The sequence below is a fragment of the Dipodomys ordii genome, unplaced genomic scaffold (assembly GCF_000151885.1).
Source record: "Dipodomys ordii isolate 6190 unplaced genomic scaffold, Dord_2.0 Scaffold53, whole genome shotgun sequence".
Taxonomy (NCBI): Eukaryota; Metazoa; Chordata; class Mammalia; order Rodentia; family Heteromyidae; genus Dipodomys; species Dipodomys ordii.
In genome coordinates this window covers 1,914,069-1,938,892 of record NW_012267269.1, presented here as the reverse complement: position 1 = coordinate 1,938,892, position 24,824 = coordinate 1,914,069, and the positions used below count along the sequence as shown (strand labels likewise).

Below are 24,824 nucleotides of genomic sequence, written 5' to 3'. Positions count from 1 at the left end.
CCCCTTCCCCCCCCCCATTGTTGCATCAGATCCACCTGTATATCCTATCATTCATTTTTAAAGTGTGTATTACACAAAGGAATTTTGCCATGTTATTTCACATATATACATATATGCTATGTTCAGTTCAGGATATTTTTTTGGAGGGGTCGGTCGTGGGGCTTGAACTCTGGGCTTGGGTGCTGTCCCTGCGCTCTTCAGCTCAAGGTGAGCACGCTCTACTGCTTGAGCCACTGCATCATTTCCGGTTTTCTAGTGGTTTTTATTGGGGATAAGAGTCTCATGGACTTTCCTGCTCGGGCTGGCTTTGAACCGTGATCCTCAGATCTTAGCCTCCTGAGAAGCTAGGATTACAGGCGTGAGCCACTGGCGCCCAGCTTCAGTTCAGGATTTTTATAGCGTGTATCCAAGTTTTCTTTTTCTCTTTAATTTTTTTTTTTGGGGGGGGGGTCTGGTCGTGGGGCCTGAACTCTGGGCCTGGGCACTGTCCCTCAGCTCTTCAGCTCAAGGCTAGCGCTCTACCACTTGAGCCATAGCGCCATTTCCGGCTTTTTTCTTTTTGCTTATGTGGTGCTGAGGAATCAAACCCAGAGCCTCAGGCATGCAAGGCAAGCGCTCTACCACTGAGCCACCTTCCCAGCCCCTGACACTTTTTTTTGCCCAATTTGTGTATTTTTTCTCATGCAATAGGAATTACTGTGTTTCTCTTCATTTTTTTTTCTGTCCTAGTATTGATGCTATTTTAGACATGTTTTTCTCTATTTTGCCACTTACACTCAAACCATGTAAATACTGTCACATGTCACATGGAAGTCCTAGAATTCTTACTATGTATAATCATCATGCCAGTTTTTCTTTTTTTTTTGGGTCAGCTCGTGGGGCCTGAACTCTGGGCCTAGGCGCTGTCCCTCAGCTCTTCAGCTCAAGGCTAGCACTCTACCACTTGAGCCACAGCGCCACTTCCCGCTTTTTTCTTTTTGCTTATGTGGTGTTGAGGAATCGAACCCAGGGCCTCAGGCATGCAAGGCAAGTGCTCTACCACTGAGCCACCATCCTAGAACCATGCTGTTTTTTTCTAATAGGGCCAAAGAATTATGAGAGGAGGTCTTTATGAAGTTTAGCTTCTCATTCATCAATAAAAGTCCACTTATTAAGACTTAAGATAGTAAAAATTGGGAAGAACATGAATAAACCTAAAAATGACATAGCAACAATTGGACATTCTTTTTTTTTTTTTTTTGGTCGTGGGGCCTGAACTCTGGGCCTGGGTACTGTCCCTGAGCTCTTCAGCTCAAGGCTAGTGCTCTACCACTTGAACCACAGCACTATTTCCTCCTACTTTTTCTGCTTATGTGGTGCTGAGGAATTGAACCCAGGGCCTCATGCCTGCAAGGCAAGCACCCTACCACTGAGCCACCTTCCCAGTTTTCTGAATATTTTTACATTATTTTTTTGGATTTGTTACACTAATGGGAATCCGTGCTCAAAATTGGGTATTTTGAAACATTTTAAAATTTCTGATAAAGATACTCATACTGTAATATTTAAAATTTTTAGCTGGGTGCTAGTGTCTCACACCTATGATCCTAGCTACTTTTGAAGCTGAGGTGTGAGAATCACTATTCAAAGCCAGCCTGGGCAGGAAAGTCTGGCAGACTCTAATCTCCAATTAATCACTCAAAAGCCACAAGTGGTACTATAGCTCCAAGTGGTAGAGCACTAGCCTTGAGTGAAAAAGTTCAGGGACAGCACCCAGCTCATGACTGACCAAAGGGAAAAAAAAAAAGATTTACTTGTAAAGGAAGTTAGAATAGTAATTTTAAAACACATAAAAATAGAAGAAAACAGTGACTGAAAATATAAATGTGGAACTAAGATAGCAAGACAATAATTTGACTTCCTCTGACTCATCTGGAAATGTGTTGCTTTTTGTTACCATATTTCAATATCATGGGCTTCTGGGAGTCAGAATTACTCACTGGTGTATACATATGCTTGAGCTGTTTTTTCTCATAAAATCCATAATTTCGCAGAGTGCATGAACAATCCACTGGTAGGAGTTTCAGAGCATTTTCTCCTTATTCAACATCAGGAATAGTGAGTGCCAGAACAGTTTCCTGAAGATTATGTAGAATCATAGAATTTTATTTTTTGGTGTAGTTATGTACTTACCGTATAAGTAAGATTAAATGTCACAAACTATGTAGAATACAATTATAATTTCACAGTAATATGTAGAGTACAAGAGGAAATAAGGTCATGCTTGTTACAGTATTCAGCAGTGGATTTACACAAATGCAAATAGTCCACATAGCATCATGGCTGAGGAGAAGCCCATAAATATTGTACAGTAGCAGAGCCAAGAAGCTGGTGGGTGGGGGTAGGGGAGAGGGATGGGGGGAGATGGGAGGGCAGGGATGGGAAGGAGAAACAAAGGAGGCAACAATGCTTGATAAGAAAAATACTTATTACCTTGCTCAAGTAATTGTAACCCCTCTGTATGGTATTTTCACAACAAAAAAATCTTAATAATAAAAAAAATACTAAAAGGAAGCTGGCCCATGTTTTCTTTGCTGACATTTGATAAGATGAATAAAACTCCATTGTAAATTTGTACCACATTCTCTTGGTCCACTTATCCAGTATAGGGCATCTTAGCTGTTTCCATAACTTGGATATCATGAATTGTGCAGCAGTGGACATTGATGTGCAAGTGTCTATACTAGAGATATGTAAATTTACTGTAGACAAGCTTTTGTTTCATGAGAAACTTTTGAAAATTGGGTAGAGTTTCATTTTGTGAAACTAATAGAGTTATTATGCATAGGCATCAGCCAAACAATCAAACGCATCATCTGATGTTGAAATTGAAGAAAAAGAAACTAGTGTTTCAAAGGAAGATACTGATCATGAAGAAAAAGCCAGCAATGAGGTATGTTTTACTTTCCATTCTAACAGAGATTTTATAGTTTAATTGCAAGGGAGAAATAGAAAATGGAGTTAATCATAAGGTAGGAAGTAATCTCTAAAATATGTGAAAATGAATTAATATTAGAGGCTTATTTCCTTACGTAAATGTTAAATAAAATACCTTTAGATGTAGGATATTTATCTGGAGGTGGATAGATGCAGAACAGATTGAAGCTGGCAAAAGTTTGGAGTTATAAGGTCCAACCTCTCAGCCTTTGCAGAATTAATGGTACTTTAATGGGTTAAATATGGAAGCATTGCTCTTGCTTGGCTTTTTCCACTCAGAGCTGGTGCTCTGCCACTTGAGCTATACTTCCAGCCTACTTTTTTGCTGGTTAATTGGAGAGGGACTGTCAAGGACTTTTCTTCCTGGCTAGCTTCAACCCAAGAACTTCAGATCTCCGCCTTCTGAGTAGCTAGGATTACAGGCATAAGTCTCTTTTTAAAAGAGAAGTTCTTTGTGAGTTGGATTATATCAGAAAGAATTTGTAGACTGAAAAATTTTAAACCCCTGTTGATTTCCACCTTTGATTTTCTGAGTTAGTGTTATTCATTTAGCTCTTCTAGGCTTCAGAAAGTGGTTGTTAGATGATTTCTGAAGTCATGGCCATCTTTTACAATTTATAACCCTGACATGGAAGGGTTTTACTATAGAAAAAGATAATTTTATAAATCTGAATAGACATATTTCTGGTGTACTATTAAGCATACTTTCTGTATCCGAGATAATTGTGGAAATTTGTCCTCTTACACCAGGAAGATACTGGCTGTTATTTTATAATGTTTAAGACATTGAATGTTTATTATTTGAAAGGTTGGAGCAGCAGAACAGACTTTTCAATACAAACACATGTTTGTGCCCTTTTTTTGGTGCTGGTGTTAGGGGCTTGTACTCAGGGATTTGTGCTCTTGGATAACTTTCCACTCACGTCTAGTGCTCTACCACTTGAGCCATGCCAACACTTCCTGCTTTTTTTTTCTGGTTAATTGGATATAAAGAGTCTGTAGGATTTGGCTATCTATTTTTCTGTCTGTGCTGGCTCAATCTCCTCTTGAATGACTAGGATTACAGGTGTGTGTGAGCCACTAGCATTAGGCATTTTTGTGACTTTTAAGAAAGTTTCTTTTAGACTTGGTATATTAAGGTATAATTTATATAGTGTCATCTACTTTGTTTTTTATTTTGAAGGATGTGACTAAAGCAGTTGACATAACTACTCCAAAAGCTGCCAGAAGAGGGAGAAAGAGAAAGGTAATTTCCTTAACGATAGGAATCCTTCATGAAACTTTTTTTTAAAGGATAGGATATGATGTTTACTTTGCAAAACTCTTCTTAGTGATATACTCTTAGGATAGGTACTGTACCTGCCGGTACTCTATTGATTGATAAAAGGAAATAGAGTGAACCAATTTTAATCTTTATGGCTGCCTCAGTTTTCTCTATAAAACATAGTAATATATAGTGTGATGACTTAATATTTGAAAAGTGTTTATAATAAATCCTGATCACTAAATACTGGTACACGCTATATTTGTTGTCCCTATTATGTTATTGTTATGTCTCACAACATTGCGTATAATGAGAAATAGAAGTGACAGTGTAGGCCTAGAGGTTTGTTGGCTTCTAATGGCTTCTTACATGAAATTTTGTTTGCCCCTATTTCTGACATAATTTATGGCTCAGATTTTTATATATCAAAGGTGCAAAGAAAAATGAGTTCTTTATCTCATGGGGAAGTTAAGTACAAGAACATAATTAAGATAACTTTTTATCTTCTGTTGTATATGTGGGAGGAGACAAATTCAATACTTGCCTGCTACAAAGTGTACCAATGAAGAATGGAGAATGAGATCTGGGGAAATTTAAATTGTATATCTAGTTTTGTAAAGAGAATTGTGAGCATTGCATTGTTCAGCATTGCATTTCAGTATTAACAGATTTTTTTTTTTTTTTTGGTCATGGGGTTTGAACTCTGGGCCTGGGCACTGTCCTTCAGCTCTCCGGCCCAAGGGGAGCGCTTTACCACTTGAGCTACAGCGCCACTTCCGGTTTTCTAGTGGTTTATTGGAGATAGGAGTCTCACGGTCTTTCCTGCCCGGTCTGGCTTTGAACCACGATCCTCAGATCTCAGCCTCCTGAGTAGCTAGGATTACAGGCGTGAGCCACCCGGGTCCAGCTATTAACAGATTTGTAAAGAGAATGTGTAAAAACCTAATGCTATCTTGAGGGAAGGACTAAAGCTTAGAGAAGTGATAGGAAACTATTCAATTCCTTTGAATTTTAGATGTCCCCTTTATTAAATCAGTGTAATGGTAGGGATTGGACAGCAACACAATTTGCTGGATGTGTACAGTGAATAAGGATGATAGGTCTCTATTTTCTTTCTTTTTTTTTTTTTTTTTGATCAGTTGTGGGGCCTGAACTCTGGGCCTGGGCGCTGTCCCTCAGCTCTTCAGCTCAAGGCTAGTACTCTACCACTTGAGCCACAGTGCCACTTCCAGCTTTTTTTCTTTTTGCTTATGTGGTGCTGGGGAATCGAACCCAGGGCCTCAGGCATGCAAGACAAGCACTCTTACCACTGAGCTACCTTCTCCAGCCTAGGTCTCTATTTTCATTGAATTACATTGTTTTGGGTGTGAAAATGCCAGTTATGGGAATTAAACTGGGCAGTGTCTTGGAGCTTTTTTGCTCAGGTCTAGCCCTATACCACTTGAGCCACAGTTCTGTTTCTTTTTGTTTATGGTAGTTTATTGGAAATAAGAGGCTCAGTGGCTTTCCTGCCTGGGCTGGCTTCAAACCACAAACCTTATATCTAGCCGGGTGCTGGTGGCTCACGCCTGTAATCCTAGCTGAGATCTGAGGATTTCGGTTCAAAACCAGTGTGGGCAGGAAAGTCCATAAAACTCTTTATCTCCAATAAACTACCAGAAAACCGGAAGTAGCGCTGTAGCTCAAGTGGTTAGAGTGCACACCTTGAGCTGAAGAGCTGAGGGACAGTGCTCAGGCCCAGAGTTCAAGCCCTATGACTGACCAAACCCCCCCCCCAAAAAAAACCCTTAGATCTTAGTCTCTTGAGTTACTAGGATTACAGATGTGAGCCATTATTATAGCTGAATCTTAACTTTTGTTGAGGTTAGAGACAACATAATTTATCTCTGTCTCACTTTGCTTTATTGTGCTTTGCAATACAAAGTGGTACTTAGAAGCAAAGTTTATGGCAAATGTGCATAGGGCAAGTTATTTATTTATTTTTTGGTCCGGTGGTGGGGCCTGAACTCTGAGCCTGGGCACTGTCCCTTAGCTCTTCAGCTCAAGGCTAGCACTCTACCACTTGAGCCACAGGCCACTTCTGGCTTTTTTTTTTCTGCTTATGTGGTGCTGAGGAATCGAACCCAGGGCCTCATGTATGCAAGGCAAGCACTCTACCTCTGAGCCAACTTCCCAGCCCAGGGCAAGTTATTTATTAGTACCTGGTTTCCAATTCCATGTGCTCACTTTGTGTCTCCCTCATTTTGTTAATTTTCTTAGTATTTCAAACTTTCTGTAGTATCTATTCTGGTGGTTTGCTATCAGTCATCTTTTATATTCTTTTTTGGGGGGAGGGGCGGTTGGTCATGGGGCTTGAACTCTGGGCCTGGGCGCTGTCCCTCAGCTCAAGGCAAGCATTTTACCACTTGAGCCACAGAGCCACTTCTGCTTTTCTGGTGGTTAATGGGAGATAAGAATCTCACAGACTTTCCTGCCAAGCTGGCTTTGAACCTCGATCGTCAGATCTCAGCCTCCTCCTGAGTAGCTAGGATTACAGCACCCAGCTGTCTTTTATGTTGTTTATGATTTGTTTTTTGTTACCACACATCGTGTCCAATGTGTGACAGAAAACTTAGTTGACTTGTGTTCTTACTGCTCCCCCTACTGGCCATTCCCAGTCTCTCTCTTTCCTTGGCTCTTGTAATTCCCAGAAACACAGAAAGTCCAATGCCCTCCTCTAGATGTTCAGAAGTTAGAAATGGTTTAGTGAGGAAGCCATGTTGAAAGTTAAGATAGGTTGAAAACTTTGCTTCTTGGGTGGTAAGTGAAGTTGTGAATGCTAAAAGATGTTGAAGGGAATTAAATAATGCAGGAATGATAAGAAAGTGAAACAAACTTACTACTTGTCATGAAGACAGTTGAAGTGTTCTAGTAGAAGATAAAGCCAGGGTTGGGAATGTGGCTTAGGGATAGAGTGCTTGCTTAGCATGCATGAAGCCGCCCTGGATTGGATTCCTCAAGTACCACATAAACAGAAAAAGCTGGAAGTGTCACTGTGGCTTCAATAGAGCACAGATTGGTTCAGGGACAGAGCCCAGGCCCTAGGGAGGGAGAGGGGGAAATAAAGCCAGCTGCCTGCAGTGCTTCCATAAGTCAAATTTAACCCATTAATGTACTATTAATTCTGCAAAGGCAGATGCAGAACAGATTGTAGCTAGCAAAAGTTTGTTCAAAAGGTTTATGGAAAGGAGCTGTCTCCATAAATTATTTTTATGTCTCCCTAATGTACAAGGTAAAGTAGCAAGCACAGGAATTTACCCAGAAGATCTAGCTAAGTTGTTGAAGAAAGAGTCTACACAAAAGATTTTCAGGAAATATCCTTATAGTACAAAATTAGAAAGAAGTAAGTGGTTGCCTTTAAAATCGTGAACAGGCTAACTCTCTGACTCTTTCTTGTTAGTCCAGTGGAGCTAGTGACTGAAGTTTAATTTATGACAACAGTAATTCATGACATGGTTTCTGAGTATTTAAAGCTCAGCATTGAGTCCTATTGCTCAGGAAAAAAAAAGATGAGTTTCAAAATACGTTCATCGACAGTGTACTTGGTTGTCCTAGTTACGGAAATATATTGTGAGATTGTTTCATGCCTGTCCTTAAGAATGAGCAAAGAAGCCAGGTGCCAGTGGCTCACGCCTGTAATTCTAGCTACTCAAGAGGCTGAGATCTGAGGATCATGGTTCAAAGCCGGCCCAGGCAGGAAAGTTCATGCGACTCTTATCTCCAATAAACCACTAGAAAACTGGAAGTGGCACAATGGCTCAGCGGTAGAGTGCTCGCCTTGAGCTGAACAAGTGTAGGGACAGTGCCCAAGCCCAGAGTTCAAGCCCCACGACCAACCCCCCCCAAAAAAAAATGAGCAAAGAAAGTGGTTTCTTGAAATGGAATTTATTGATGAAGGTGCTGTTATTGAAAAAGGATTTAGAATAATTACAAGTTGTTGATTTATATTTAAATTGTAATTTAGTAATAGTAACTGATTATTATTAATCATGTATTCGTTGATAAAGCAGTGGCAGAATTTGAGGGGATGATACCAATTTCTGTGGGCAAACTGCTATCAGATATCACTACATGGTAATGTAGCAATATAGGGATTTGCATAGGTAAAGTATTTAAAGTGAAAAAAATAAAGTAGATGTTTTAACATCTTTCTTTACAGAACTTAGGAAAGATTGAGGATGTGGATAGAGATGTTGGTTGAGGATGTGGATTGAGTTCTTAGAAATACTTAAGTATATGCTGGATTAGAGAAAAAAGAAGCACATATGAGAGAATTGATGAAGAAGGGAGAGAGATGTATTAGCCTCTAATTTGAGAAAACAGAGGTGTGGGTAACTTTTTTTAACATAGTGAGGTTCTGAGGAGATAGTCTAGGGAGAGGCAGTTGGTTGCTGGTGGTTCATAGTTGTAATCCTAACTAGGAGGCTGAGATCTAAGGATTATGGTTCAAATCCAGAGGGGCAGAGAATTGGGTCCGGTCGTGGGGCCTGAACTTTGGGCCTGGGCACTGTCCCTCAGCTCTTCAGCTCAAGGCTAGTGCTCTACCACTTGAGCCACAGCCCCACTTCCGGCTTTTTTCTTTTTGCTTATGTGGTGCTGAGGAATCGAACCCAGGGCCTCAGACATGCAAGGCAAGCGCTCTACCACTGAGCCACCTTCCCAGTCCCCAAGGGGCAGAGAATTTTACCACTTATTTAACTAGCAAAATGCTGTCCTGGAGGTGTGGCTCAAGTGAATGAAAAAAGTTAAATGAAAGCACAAAGTCCGGAATTTAAAGCCCCACCCAGTACACACACATACATACACATAGACACAAATTCTAGGAAAATTTGAAAATTTCTCTGGCCTCAGTTCTCCCCTTTCTTACTCACTTTCTGTGGTTGCAGGCAGGTAGAATGGTAGAAGTTTATGCTAGCTATTCAGGGCCTGAGATAAGATTTGGCAAAAGAGTAACGGATGGCTTTGAGACCCTAATTCTGATGTATAATGAAACAGAAGCATACTCCCCAGTAGTGTTCAGCACCTTAGGAATAACAAGGTACACATTCATAGTAATCCTCTTTGGGGGATTTGTCACACAATGAAGTCTGCAAAGAGCTTGAGGAAATATATGAACAGTAGTTCTATGAGGTTTTTGTGTGTGGAAAGGCTTTAAGATAAATGGAAGATAGGACATTAGACATCCCATTAATAAATGGGGAGATAGTGTGAGTTATTTTATTCTGAAGAACTTAACTGCCCTCTCAACAGATCAGGAAGCGCTTTTTTTTTTTTTTTCCCTCTCGGTCGTGGGGCTTGAACACTGGGCCTGGGCGCTGTCCCTTAATTCTTCAGCTCAAGGCTAGCGCTCTACCACTTGAGCCACAGCGCCACTTCCGGCTTTTTCTGGCTATGTGGTGCTGAGGAATTGAACCCAGGATCTCATGTGTACAAGGCAAGCACTCTACCACTGAGCTACCTTACCAGCCTAGGAAGAGCTTTGAAAATTTTGAGTGGCTGGTTCCCTAATTCAGAACTTAACAATCATAGCTGGGCACTGGTGGCTCACGCCTGTAATTCTAGCTACTCAGGAGGCTGAGATCTGAGGATCTCAGTTCAAAGCTATCCTGGGCAGGAAAGTCCGTGAAGCTCTTATCTCCAATAAACCATCAGAAAACCGGAAGTGGCATTGTAGCTCAAGTGGTAGAACACCAGCCTTGAGCTGAGGAGCTGAGGGACAGCGCCCAGGCCCAGAGTTCAAGGCCCATGACCGACCCCCCCCCCCAAAAAAAAAAAGAATTTACCAATCAGGACTGGGATGTGGAAAGGTGGTCTCATAAATTGTGAAGCTTGTTATGAAGGAATATTTGTAGGATTACCTTAGATGAATTTTAATATTTCGAACATGCCTTAATGTTCCAATGTGAAAGCAAAAGCAGATAAATAAAAAACCAGTTTTTTTGTTTTTTTTTTACTAAGGGGTTTTGATTGTACATGTTTCAGAACACTTTCTTGCTCTTATTTTTGTTGGTCTAATTAATGAGGAGTATAGTTAGAGAATGGGACCTAGCTCTTTGATGGTTACATTCTTTTTTTGTGTGTGTGGGTCATGGGACCTGAACTTTGGGCCTAGGCGCCGTCCCTCAGCTCTTCAGCTCAAGACTAGTGCTCTGCCACTTGAGCCACAGAACCGCTTCCAGGTTTTTCTGCTTATGTGGTGCTGAGGAATCAAACCCAGGGCCTCATGCATGCAAGGCAAGCGCTCTACCACTGAGCCACCTTCCCAACCCAAACATTTCTCTTTACGAGAAAATTAGTCTTAACTCTTAACTGAGTTAAGTCTCAGTTAAAAATAATATATACATGGGCTGGGAAGGTGGCTCAGTGGTAGAGCGCTTGCCTTGCATGCATGAGGCCCTGAGTTTGATTCCTCAGCACCACATAAGCAAAAAGAAAAAAGCCGGAAGTGGCACTGTGGCTCAAGTGGTAGAGCACTAGCCTTGAGCGGAAGAGCTGAGGGACAGTGCCCAGGCCCAGAGTTTAGGCCCCATGACCGGACCCCCCCCCCAAAAAATATATATATTAACAATTACAAATCCACTGTATGAGTCTCACATTATATTACATACACTTTACTGTTTTTTAGATTGAGAATTTGTGTGTGTGTACACCAATACTAAATCTTGAACTCAAGAACTAGGACTCTATCCCTTAGCTTTTTTTCACTCAAGCCAAGCCCCTTTTTCACTTGACCCACAGCTCCATGCTGGCTTTTGGGGATGTGCCTATTATTTATACAAATAAGAGGATTGGAAGCAGGCTGGCACATAAAGGAAGACACCATTTCAACCGTCACCAACACAAAAATGTCTTTGGGAATGGCGCACGTGATTGAGCACCTGCTTAGTCAAGAACAAGGCCCTGAATATAACCTCCAGTACCACCAAAAAAGAAATGTTCACTGGAGTTACAAGCAAAGTTTAAGCAATTCATTCTAATAATTTAGATATAAAGGTGATATAGAAATTATGTCTATACTTGTTATCAGAGTGGCATTTTTTAGCATTGAAGTAAGTTTTGAATTTATACTGTTTATTAAGTAAGTTTATTTACATCTTTATGATTCAGGCAGAAAAACAAGTAGAACCTGAGGAGGCAGGAATAGTGACAACAGCAACAGCATCTGTTAATCTGAAAGTGAGTCCTAAAAGAGGACGGCCTGCAGGTAGGATTGTCCATGCTTAAGTATTCGTTTGGTTTGTGATTAATATTCTAATTCTTTACAGTGTTGGCTACCTTAGGTGTTTTCAAATAAAGTGAATAAGCAATCGATCATAGCCATTGGGTTAACTTATTGACATGGATATAGATGGTGTTTGAAAAGTGAGTCATTAGGCAATTCCTTTGCTGTGAAAATATATTAAATGTACTTAAAACTAGGATGGACTGTAACAGCAGTAGGTCATATAATCTTAGAGAACCACTATTGTATATGTAATCTGTGTTTGACAAAAATATAGTCAGTATAAGACTGTAATGTAATAATTCCAAAGGAGATCTCAGTTTCTGCTTTGAGTCAGAACATTTGAGTTTGAAATAATTCTTTGTTTTGCCCCCATTAAATCTTTACCAAATCATTTTAAGTGAGTCTATTAGGAAGTTAAAACTTCTGGGAATAATATATTTATTTTACCTATTACTTATAGAGAGGTGTAAGATTTCCAAATGGAGTCATAAAGACTGAAAAACAGCATATGTTTTAACTGCTGTTAAAATTTGTAATTACTATATTTTGTGTTCATATATATAGTATGCTTAGTAGTTAATATTTTAATTACTTTAGTCTATTTATTTGTATATTCATAATATGCTTTGTATTCCCTCCCTCCTTCCTTCCCTCCCTCCCTTCTCCTTGAACAATTTGGATGCTGTCTCTGGGCCTCTTTGTGTTTTAAGGCTAGTGCTCTACCACTCCAGCTTTTTCTGAGTAGTTCATTGGAGATAAGTCTCATGGACTTTTCTGCCTTGGCTGGCTTCAAACCTCAATTCTCAGATCTCAGTTTCCTGAGTAGCTAGGATTACAGGCGTGAGCCATCAGCACCCAGCTTAGTATTTTCTTTGTCAAATTGGAAAGAATCTTGAAAAGCTCTTGACTAATATGAAGGAAATAAAACCTAGCCAAAATAGAACTGTTTTTTTCTACTTCATAATAAGATTTTTACTGAAAAAAGTTAACAGTCCACATATACCACAGTGATTCCATTAAGGTTATATGGCCTATTGACATCATATATGCCATACTAGTTTGTGTTTACTAGCAAGTGAACAAAAGGATTGAGATTTACTTATGTAATATTTTGGAATTCATTCTTGTATTAAATTGTGTTAGAAAAGTGAGTTCTGATTCACTTCCAAAGATATTTGTGTAAATATACATGATATGTACATGAGTGTTAATTATAAATGATAACTTCCTGAAATTGAGTTTTGTTGCTGCTAAAATAGCAATTAAAAATGTTTTAAACTCTCTCAGACTTAATAAGGACAATTCGAATATAACTCTATATCTATAAATTGTTTACTGTTTCTCATTTGATCCATAGTATGACATTGTTTCTAAAACTTGCAAGTAATTGAATCTGTAATCTGCTAAATAAATATATATAGTATGTATCATTTGTAATCATTCTATGTGATATTTGCAATTTTAAAGGGAAATTGGTAATGGTCTTTTTCCCCACATGAATATTAGCCACTGAAGTCAAGATTCCAAAACCAAGAGGCAGACCTAAAATGGTAAAACAGCCCTGTCCTTCAGAGAGTGACATGTGAGTTTATTTTAATGTATAATTACTTAATAAATTAAAACTTGGACTGTAAATGTACATTGATCACTTTTCATTTTTACCAGTTTTTTCTTGTTTTATAGAGTATTGCTCTATTGCTATTGTGTTACTATTTTGATACTTTGATAAGGTAGGGGAACAAAAATTTTTGAAAAGAATGAAAACTTAGGGAATAAAAATCTATTTATCTTTATTGGACTAATTGATTTTCTTGGTATATAAAGACATAAATTTACTTAGGTAAAGTAATATGCTGAAGAATTTCATAATGCAATGTTCACCAGTCCTTTTAGATTCTCTGGAATAGGTGATTTACTTAAAAACAGTCTGGAAGGGCTGGGAAGGTGGCTCAGTGGTAGAATGCTTGCCTTGCATGCATGAGGCCCTGGGTTCGATTCCTCAGCACCACATAAGCAGAAAAAGCCGGAAGTGACGCTATGGCTGAAGTGGTAGAACACTAGCTTTGAGCTGAAGAGCTGAGGGACAGCGCCCAGGCCCAGAGTTCAGGCCCACAACTGACTAAAAAATAAAAATAGTTTTGAAATGCCGGGCATTGGTGGCTCACGCTTGTAATCCTAGCTCCTCAAGAAGCTGAGATCTGAGGATCACGATTGAAAGCTAGCCCGGGCAGGAAACACTCTTTATCTCCAATAACCACCAGAAAACCAGAAGTGGTGCTGTGGGTCAAGTGGTAGAGCACTAGCCTTGAGCTGAAGAGTGCCCAGACCGAGTTCAAGCCCCACAACCAACCCCTCTCCCGCGCCCCCCCCCCAAAAAAAAGAGCAATATGGTTTGATGCTGCAGTGAGATTGTAGGTAACAGTCACTTATAGGAAGGAAATATTAAATTCCAGGAATATATTGTGAGGTCTTCCTATTTTAGCATTTCCTGGTTGAATCTTGTTTTTCCTTGGGAGTATGCTGTATCAGCCCCATCTCCATGACTTTTTGCTGATTCCTGTGGAGATTCTCTGCTTTTTCACTATCATCTAGAGTTGTATCTGACATGTAGGAAAACATTTCTCTTATCCACTGAGTAGTTTTTTTCAGCTCAGTGTTCCTATTTAGAGCTCATTTTCTCTGGATACAAACTGGGGAGTGTTTCTTATTGAGAGCTCACTTTCTCTTGATACAAACTGGTGTCATTTTTGGTAGTACAGGACTTCATTATTATTATTATTTTGGTCAGCTTCCTTGACAATGGTCTCATTTGTAAGGTATCCTCAGATGTGCTTATCTTTTTGTACTTTAATTATAGATACATTGAATTTATAGGTTTTTATGAGAAATCAACCCTTAGGAGCCATGAAAAATGAAGCCAGCCCATTTTGAATTAAATCTGACAGTCATACCCTTGATCTGAACTCTGACACCAGACTGAATTTAAAAATCCTATATCCTTTAGGATCTTGAAACAATTGGGCTGTGAATGTGGCTTAATGGTAGAGTGCTTGCCTAGTATGCATGAAGTCCTGGGTTTGATTTCTCAGTACTACATACACAGAAAAAGCTGGAAATGGCACTGTGGCTTCAAGTGGTAGAGTGCTTACCTTGAGCAAAAGAAGATCAGGAACGTTGCTCATGTCCTGAGTTCAAGCCCCAGGACTGGCAAAAAACGAAATTATTCTTTAACAAATCTTTTTTTTTCTTTTTGGTTGGTTGTGGGGCCTGAACTCTGGGCCTGGGTGCTGTCTCTCAGCTCTTCACCTCAAGGCTAGCGCTCTACCACTTGAACCATACATAGTACCACTTCCCGCTTTTTCTGCTTATTTAGTGCAGAGGAATCGAACCCAGGGCCTCATGCATGCAAGGCAGGTGTCACCTTCCCAGCCTCTCACTCTTTTTTTTTTTTTAAAGCCTAGTGATGATCTAGTTAAGCTGATCTAATTTTAATCTAATTTTAATCATCCCAAGCCATGAGGGCTGAATACATCTCAAAGCTCTGGTTTTACTGATGGAATAATATCTTTGTAAAGGAGCTCAGGAGGGCTGGAAATGTGGCTCAGTGGTAGAATGCTTGCCTTGCATGCATGAGGCCCTGGGTTCAATTCCTAAGTACCACATAAGCAGAAAAAGCTGGAAGTGGTGCTGTGGCTCAAGTGGTAGAGTGCTATCCTTGAGCTGAAGAGCTGAGGGACAGAGTCCAGGCCTGGAGCTCAGGCCCTACTATTGACACCCCCCCCCCAAATTTTTTTTTTAAAGGAACCAAGGAGGGGTAGCTCGGGTAGCTCATTTAGTTGAACATTTGCTCAGCCTGCAGGAGGACCTGAGTTCAATAAACAGCATTGAAAAAAATTAATAAATGAGGATTTCCATTTTATCTGATCCATAGTGAATGGCATATTTTAGATTTTTTGATTGTGTTACTAGTTTTGAGAGCGAAATTTAGTATTTTGTGTTACTGGGGCTTGAACTCAGGGCTTCTCCTGCCAGTGTTCTACCTTTCCATTTGAGCTCTAGGGCTTTTGTTTTTTAACATTTTTCTGAGATAAGGTCTTAAATTTTTGTCTCAGCTAGAATTAAAGGATTTACTTTGGTTTTAACAAAAACAATTTTTGGGGCTTGAACTGGGGGACCTTGGTTCTCCTGTCTTTAGCTTTTCACTCAAAGATGGTACTCTGCTACTTGAGCCACAGCTCCACTTCTGGCTTTTTGGTAGTTAATTGGAGATAAGATAATTGGACTTTTCTTCCCTGATTGCTTAGGTACTGCAGTATTCACATCTCATGTTCTCCTTATTTTTCAGATAGGGTTACTCTTTAATCTTGTGGCTGGTCTCAAACCTTAATCCTGTTACAACTTTTCAAGTAGCTAAAGTTTTCAGGCCCTATAGTGAGGTTTTGTTTTGTTTAGACTAAATAATCCTAAAATCCAATAGTTTACAACATTACATCTTGAGTCAGCTGGATGTTGGCCATAGTTACTATTGATTGTAAATTTGGGCACTAAGTGGAATAAAAGGCTAGATTTAGAAATTGAGAAATATTGGTTGTGAGTTACTGAGATCTTTGGGTGTGTTGAGGGGTGTCCTTGGCATAACAACTCAGAACCTGTGTAGTCTCTGGGCTTATTTGCTCAAGGCTAGCACTCGACCACTTGTCACAGTTCCACTTCCAGTTTTTTTGGTGCTACTAGTTGCAGATAATTGTGTCCTTGGCTTTCCTGCCCAGCTTGTTTCAAACTATAATCTTCAGATCTCAGCCTCCTGAGTAGCTAGGATTACTAACGTGAGCTGCTGGATCCTTGTGCCACGGAGTGTTTGGATCTGTTTTTCAATTGACATAATCAAACTAATTTTATTAGTATAACTTGAACTAGTACAAAGATAATCAAATTAATTTTTATTAGTATCACTTGAACTAATGCAAAGAGAAATGTTCATGTGTCTGTAATTCAGGGAAGGTGTGGCAAGAAGGATCATTTGGAAAAAGCTGTTGATGATGTACTGAATTCTTTGCTTTAATACTGTTTGTAAAACCTTGAAAAACAATCTCTTATGATCTTATGATAGTATTTTATGTTGCTCAGGTTGATCCCAAAATCCTGGGCACAAATGATCCTGTCTCAACTCACCTGGATGAGCTGGAACTACAAGCACGGATAGCCACACCTAACTTAACTGTCTTTGGTGGTCATAAGATCAACCCCTAGGGTCATCTCATACCTGTTGAAACATGTACTATTATAACAATGAGCTATATAATCCAGCTTCAGAATTTTGAGACATAGGCCTAAAAGTCACTTCAAATGCTACATATTTTGGTGTATAGCTATTATAATTTTAAAGATCTTTTCCATATCTAGATTTATGCTTTGAAGAGGGGGCAGGCATCCTTGAGCTTGAACTTGGGCCTGGGCACTCTCCCTGAACTTTTGTGCTTAAGGCTAGTACTGCACCATTTGAGCCACAGCTCAACGTCCAGTTTTTTGGGGGGTGTGGGGGTTTAATTGGAGATAAGAGTTTCTCAGACGTTTCCTGCCTGGGCTGGATTCAAATAGCAATCTTCAGGTCTCAGCCTCTGGAATAGTTAGGATCATAGTAGTGGCACCTGGCTTAGATTTATGCTTTAAAAAACTGACACCTAGTCCAGTTATAGAGTGCTTATCTAGCATACATGAGATGCCCTGGGCTTGGTCCTTAGCATCCACCAGATGTAATATCAAACGCCCTTGAGGTCAGTAGATTTGGAATTGAGATTATTGGGCTTATTATACAACTTTTGCAACTTTATTTTCTAAGTTTTCAAGTGTGGAAGCAACTGGAGGTCCTTTTCAGCTCTAAAATTCATTGGTTTAATTGTATAATTTGTGGAAATTTTAATAAAATTCCATGGACAGTTTTTAAAGAAGGCATTAAGTTGAAATGTGTACAAAGGAACTACTCTTAATTATACATAAATGCCATGGATAGTTCATTTGATGTTCCTAGAGCTTCTATCTGCTGTTCAAATTTGCATAAACAACGAGCAGTCAGTGATTAAATACTAAAACAAGTCAGTAATTTTTTAGTGATGTTTATGAAATCAAGTGCTCATCGAATACTTGGTTGCTATTCTGCTCACCACTGTTAGATACTGTGCTTTAACTGACTAGCCATAGTTACCATTATATGCTTAAAACCATTTCTTCTTTGAGGGCTGAAGATTGCTCAAATGGTAGAGTACTAGTAAATGTGAGGCCCTGAGTTCAAGTCCTAATACCTCAAAAAAACCCAAGAGTATTTCTTTGAATTTCAAGATAGTTGTGTTAGATTTCACTTCTACAGTTTTATTTTTTTCCCAGCTTTTAAGGCAATACTCACTTGTACAAATATATAGAATATAACTCCATAAATTGAAGCTGGGTGAATCTTGGTGGAAGAACATGTGCCTAGCATACACAAGGGCCTGTTTCCAATTCCCAGCACCAAAAGAACAGTTTATATGCTGTGGTATCCTAGGATTAAAAACAGTTCCTTGGTGCACAAGGAACTTAACTATTTTTCTGAACAAGTGAATCATATTAAAAGAAGCTTGGAAAGTGGAGAACTCTGTTTCTATCAACCTTAGTGTCTCTATAATCTTAAATGTTTTAATTTATACCAAGAGGCTATTTTGTTACAGTATTCTTCTATGATATGGTACGACACCATTTTACATGAAGGTGTTTGTTTTTACATATCAGTATTGCTATAATTCATTTCTGAAATACTTGATGACGAAATCAGATGAAAGACGAATTCACTTTCCATTGTTGGACTCTTAAAAATAGGATCCCCGAGGAAGACAAAAGTAAGAAAAAGGGGCAAGAGGAAAAACCACCTAAGAAGCAGCTTAAAAAGGATGAAGAGGGACAGAAGGAAGAAGATAAACCAAGAAAAGAACCAGACAAAAAGGAAGGAAAGAAAGAAGTTGAATCAAAAAGGAAAAATTTAGCTAAAACAGGCGTTACTTCAACATCTGATTCTGAAGAAGAAGGAGATGATCAAGAAGGTGAAAAGGTAGAATGTTTATATACCGTATAAAAATTGTTTTATTTTTGGGTTTCTGATGCAGTTTTTAATCTTTACTTGGAAAGCTTTTACTATTTTTACAAAAGGTAATTTGGGTCTATTTCTGAATAGACATTAAAAAAACTTTTTCATTTATATTTGATTCTAAATTGAACTTGCCCTTCCATAATTAGGATTTGGAAATGTTCCAATAATCTACTTACCTAAAATCACTAGAACTGAGTCAAGTTGGCTGTGACCAGGACAACAAAGGTTAAAAGGTGTATTTATTTATTTATTTTTGTTTTATTTTGTAGTATTGTCTTTGAACTTGTGGCCTTGTATTTGCTAGCTATGCCTCAAGCCTGCAGAGTTTTAAATTTTACCCCAGGAAATCCTCCTCATCATTCCTTTTATATCAGTGATGTGTAACTATTTGGATGCCATTCAGGAATCTTACTAAAGCCATGTGTCAGCCGGGGACCAGTAGCTCACATCTGTAATCCCAGCTACTCAGGAGGCTGAGATCTAAGAGTGGGATGTTCAAAGCCACCTTGGGCAGGAAAGTCTATGAGACTTCTCTCCAATTAACTATCAGAAAACCAGATATAGAGTTGCGACTCAAAGTAGTAGAGCACTAGCCTTGACGGCTCAGGAACAGTGCCCATGCCTTGAGTTCAAGCCCCATGACCAAGAACTAAAAAGCTATGTATCCTTTTGTTTTTTAAAAACATGCACACACAAAACCCCCACAATTTTGTGTTTAGCCTTTAGAATGTATAGATCCAAGTCACAGATACATGTTTTATTTGTTGAGGGGGTTTCAATTTAACATGTCCAGTTATGTGTACAATTGCTCAGTTGAGTTACATGGATCATTTAGCCTCTCACTGTATCATCCTCTTTCTGATTTTTGTCTTTTTTTTTTTTTTGGTCCAGTTGTGGGGCCTGAAGTCTGGGACTGGGCACTGTCCCTTAGCTCTTCAGCTCAAGGCTCCACTACTTGAGCCACAGCACCACTTTTTTTTTTTCTGCTTGTGTGGTACTAAGGAATTGAACCCAGAGTCTCATGCATGCAAGGCAAACACTCTACTACTGAGCCACATTCCCAGCCCCTTGTGTCCTTCCTTTCTTAATTTTTCTTTTCTTTTTTGGTCAATTGTGGGGCCTGAACATTGGGCCTGGGCACTGTCTCTCAGCTCTTCAGCTCAAGGTTAGCACTCTACCACTAGAGTCACAGCACCACTAACAGCTTTTTCTGCTTATGGGGTGCTGAGAATCAAATCCAGGGCCTCATGCATCCTAGGCAAGCGCTCTACCATGAGCCACTTTCCCAGCCCCCTTTGTCTCATATCTTAATATTTTAGAAACCAAAAAATTTTAGCTGAGTAGTATGCCTATTCAAATTAAAACACTGCACTGAGTCAGATAGTCTGCTGTACTTTAAAAGCAATCACATACATGCCTGGACAAAAAGTTGCCTATTACTTCCACAGTCATAAAAGTATTTCTCCCTAAAAATTACTTCTCCTCAAAAAAGTTTTAACTAGTGCTACTAGTCACCGACTCAATACTTACGCAAGTCCTAATTTTCAAATAAAACAGAAGAGAAAGGGTGGAAGAAACTTTCAGACTGCTCACAGGAGGAATCTGCTGAAGGGCCAACATGAGAAAGAAGCAGCAGATCGAAAACGCAAGCAAGAGGAACAAATGGAAACCGAGCAGTAAGTATTTTTTATTTGCTAAAACTTGCGTTTTTCCCTAAGGCTAGCATGAACATTTTTAAACAGTAGACTTTTCCAGAGTTTTTGAAGCCTTTTAAACTTACTTTTCCCATGTTAGAAAAAAGCTTCCATACATATATTTCAGGCTTCACTGTTTTCTGAAAATGAAATTCACTGAGGCAGAAAACTATTTTTTAATTTGGAGTATAGTTTTTAACTTCTAGTGGTTTGCAGAAAATATACTCATCCTCTGCTGTTTGTATAATATACTGAGTATAAGAAGAATGGCAATAATAATGTTGGTGGAGAAAGAAAGCAGGAAATACTCTTTTTGGTTATACCACCAGCAAGCCTACCCCTAAAGACCAGCAAAAAAACCCTAAAGCACAGTTGGAAGTCCAGAAAGTCAGTAAAAGTAAATAAAAATATTTTATAAGGTTTGCATTTGATGTGTGCAATATAAATCAAGCTCAATTTTTTCCCTTTGTTTTAATACTTGGAGAACAGTATATACTTACCATGGGGAATTGTTCCCCTTTATTATATAATTTAATGGGAAAGTGATAGCAATGAAAATGATTAGACTTCATGTCTTTTTATTACATTTGTTTTCCTAGTAACCTTTATACTGTCATTTCTGAGTTCTTTCTCTAAAATACTTGCTCTGTGAAGTGTCTTCCACTCTGATCAAACTTTGCTTTTTTGTTCTTACTTAGTGGAGGTAATTTAAAAAATATGCTCCAGGTCATACTGAGACAATATGAGCAATGAAGCTCTAATCATAATTTTATGTTTTTCTTTATATAATGCATCCCTATGCCAAAAGCCAAGTACATTGACTGCTTCCTAGTTATTTGGAGGACATATAAGCAGTTTCAGCTACTTGAGGGAGTAATTGAAAATTAAATCTCACAAAAATGTTACTCCCAGTAATGTTAGATTTGGACCACTTACATGTATTAGTTTTTTGTTACCTATCCCTTTCTATCTTTCCACTGAAAAGTTGTTGGACTGTTTGTTGCTTTTAACGTCATTGTGCTCCCCAAATTAGTTGTTGCTTAGTAAATCTAGCCCAATCTTCTTTCAGTATCTCAGTTTTCTTTATGTATTTCAGCTTCTTTTGAATGTCCTCCAATGTGACTTTCTCGAATTCTAATATTTGTGTTTTCTTTCCTTCTCCTGTTATTACAAAACTTTGTACTTGGACAGTTTTGCTCTGTAAAGCATTTCAGATGCATCTTGTGTGAAATGCATTATGCAAAATAAAGTTTATTGTATTGTATTCCCAGCCAAACAACATGTAATCTACAGTAATAAAAAATATATCTCATTTTGGGCTCAAAGCATTAATCCAGTAACTGAAAAGAGAATACAAGTGGAGCAAACCAGAGATGAAGATCTTGAGACAGACTCATTGGACTGAATTTCCCCCTCCCCCCCCTTGATGGAAGAATGTTCCAGATTCTAAATTGAGGACTTCACTATTAATGGCATTATTACTGTGTTATGATTGTTAACAAAATTTCCTGTAAGGTACACACTACATATTAAGGTTGGCCATCATTCCTGTTTTTTTTTTTTTTAAACCAAGCTTAAGATGAAGCTTTGTGTTTGGAAGTTATAAGCGTAGATAAAGTTGGTGGTTGTACATTATTTCATTTAGAAAATATAAAAATTCGTTTTGTTTTGAAGCTAGATATTAAACTGGAATAGCTAAGAACTGGAATCCCTAAGAATGGGGCAAGTTGTGCCCTTTCCTTGACATTTCTTTGTTGTTCACTTCTTTAGAATCTTGTTTTTTTTTTTAATCCTGAGAGGTTAACCAGTAGACGTGTTAAGTACAATATGAAACTGTAACCAAAATTTTAAAATAAAGTTTTTTAAAAAAAAAAACCTGATTTTTAGGTATTTTTTTTGTTCTTGTCTATTTTAATTGGTTCATAATATGGCCTGAGCTCTGAGCTATGGTATTAGAAATTAATATTGCAATTTTAAGTGGTTATTTTTGTGATTACACTGAAGTGGTACCTTTTCATTTGTGAAATGGTATGTAAAATGGCTGTCATTTGATTTGTTGGCCTGTCCCTGATCTAATTAAAAATTAAAGAAATCACAGTACAATCGTAATGTAATATAGTTAATATTGAAGCCAAGTTCAAAACCCCTCAAACTGTCCTTTAAGTATATGGAAAATAATTCAGTTGGTCAATTTTGACCTTTTTAAAATGACTTTTGTTAATAGGTATTTTCTTAACTGTTGGAGCTTGCTTATCCATTGATCTTGAAACTAAACTTTTAACATCTATTGTTGGAAAGAGAATTTCACTCTGATAACTTCAAAATCATTTTGTGTTGTCACTAAAAAAATTACATTTACTGGGCACAAGCGGCTCATACATGTAAACCTAGCAAAGCAGAGATAGAGAGGATCTCAGTTTAATGTGCCTACATGGGCAAAATGTGAAATCTCATTGTAAGTGTACTAGTTCACATCTGTCATCCCAGATACCTGGGAAGCTGAGATTGGGAGGACCAAGGTTCCAGGCTACTCTTGACAGAAAAAAAAGTTCATGAGATCCCAATATTAATAGAAAAGAAGTGGGGTGTGGTGGCATATGGCTGCCATCCCAGCTACAGAAGTATGGTTCACACCAGCTGAGGGTTAGGGTGGGAATGTGGAGTGAGACCCTATTTCCAAAATAACCCACAGCAAAAAGAGCTAGAGGCGTGGCTTAAGTGGTAGACCACCTGCCTAGTAAACACAAAGCTCTGAGTTCAAACCTCCATACCTCCAAAATTTAAGAAGAGACTAAATTTAGCATGTTCAAATTTTACTTATATTTATGCTAATGCATAGTTATGAAAACTAGTCAGTTCCCTTTGGTCTCAAATATTAGTTTATGGAAATTTTTTTACATTTACATAGGGACAATAGGCACTTGGTAATTTTTATGGGTATTGGTAATAAGAGTCACAAGGTTCCATTGATTTGAAATATTTGTGTTAACATTTGATAGGCAGAATAAAGATGAAGGAAAGAAGCCAGAAGTTAAGAAAGTGGAGAAGAAACGAGGTTAGTTATTTCACTTTCTAAGATACATAAGATTATAGTTACATACATAAATTCTATTGGGTTTGAACTTACATATCATTTTTTGTGTATTCTCTACAAGTACACTGTTTCAAATCCTAGTGGATTTATATAAATTGAACATTTCGGGTGAACTTTGAAGACTTTATATCAATGTTTGTTTAATGTCAGGTTTTTGTAACTGCCAGTACAAATTCCTTCAACTTATGCATAAGGTAAAGCAGATTATATTTTAGCTTGGTGCATAGTAGAGGAGTTCATTGTTGGATACAGATTTATTTTAGAAAATGGAGCTATAGGGGAATTTTGTGCTTTGATGTAGCAAGTTGCCATCTGTTCAAAAGAGCAGGGTAACCTTTGAGTTGCTTAGTAAAGATTACTAAGAAATTTTTTCTTTGCATTATGTTTTGCTGAGACTGTACAGAAATATTAGTTTGGGAAAAAACTATTTACTGTTTTTCACATACTTAAATTTATAGAAACATCAATGGATTCCCGACTTCAAAGGATACATGCTGAAATTAAAAATTCACTCAAAATCGATAATCTTGTAAGTGTTAAAACTACAGTGCTGCTTTAAGTTTTCTATTTCTTACATGATTGTAGAAATATGCAACTTTAGCATAAAAGGGATAATGACTGGTCATCTGTACTGCCTTGAGTTTATAAAAAAATCTTCAGAAATAGGTTATATATATGTATAAGTGTGTATATATATATGAACATATATATATATATATATATATATATATATACACACACACACACACATACTGTGGTAACTGACAGTTATGACATTTTTGTTTCGCCTAAAGGATGTGAACAGATGCATTGAAGCCTTGGATGAACTTGCTTCACTTCAGGTCACAATGCAACAAGCTCAGAAACACACAGAAATGATTACAACACTGAAAAAAGTAAGTGATTTCAACTCATAGGCTTCTAAAATTTTTTCTCATTTTTTCAAAAGTATAAACTGATTAGGGAAAATCATGGTATTTATTATTTTCTCAGATACGACGATTCAAAGTTAGTCAAGTTATTATGGAGAAGTCTACAATGTTGTATAACAAGTTTAAGAACATGTTTTTGGTTGGTGAAGGAGATTCTGTCATCACACAAGTGCTGAATAAATCTCTTGCTGAACAAAGACAGCATGAGGAAGCAAATAAAACCAAAGACCAAGGAAAGAAAGGGCCAAACAAAAAACTAGAAAAGGAACAAACAGGTATGTGTTAATGACTTTGAGGCTTGGGTTTTTAACTAAGGACTGCTTTTAAAAATGGTTTTGAGGGGGGCTGGGAAGGTGGCTCAGTGGTAGAGCGTTTGCCTTGCATGCTCGAGGCCCTGGGTTCGATTCCTCAGCACCACATAAGCAAAAAGAAAAGAGCCGGAAGTGGCGCTGTGGCTCAAGTGGTAGAGCACTAGCCTTGAGC

The 24,824-nt window shown here is 38.3% G+C and overlaps 1 protein-coding gene across 4 annotated transcripts in view; it reads left to right on the top strand.

The window, feature by feature from the left end:
- Psip1 (PC4 and SFRS1 interacting protein 1) overlaps positions 1 to 24,824 on the top strand; it is a 50,660-nt gene that overhangs the window by 16,514 nt on the left and 9,322 nt on the right. For 2 of the 4 annotated variants that reach the window (XM_013020815.1, XM_013020814.1), the window contains exons 4-13: positions 2,828 to 2,932; positions 4,160 to 4,222; positions 11,387 to 11,483; positions 13,011 to 13,086; positions 18,354 to 18,582; positions 20,179 to 20,297; positions 23,315 to 23,370; positions 23,868 to 23,938; positions 24,204 to 24,305; positions 24,403 to 24,616. In XM_013020815.1, the coding sequence (XP_012876269.1) occupies positions 2,828 to 2,932; positions 4,160 to 4,222; positions 11,387 to 11,483; positions 13,011 to 13,086; positions 18,354 to 18,582; positions 20,179 to 20,297; positions 23,315 to 23,370; positions 23,868 to 23,938; positions 24,204 to 24,305; positions 24,403 to 24,616 (1,132 nt within the window). Of the gene's footprint in view, positions 1 to 2,827; positions 2,933 to 4,159; positions 4,223 to 11,386; positions 11,484 to 13,010; positions 13,087 to 18,353; positions 18,583 to 20,178; positions 20,298 to 21,586; positions 22,180 to 23,314; positions 23,371 to 23,867; positions 23,939 to 24,203; positions 24,310 to 24,402; positions 24,617 to 24,824 lie in introns of those variants that run through there. The other 2 variants (XM_013020816.1, XM_013020817.1) reach the window with 2 other exon arrangements.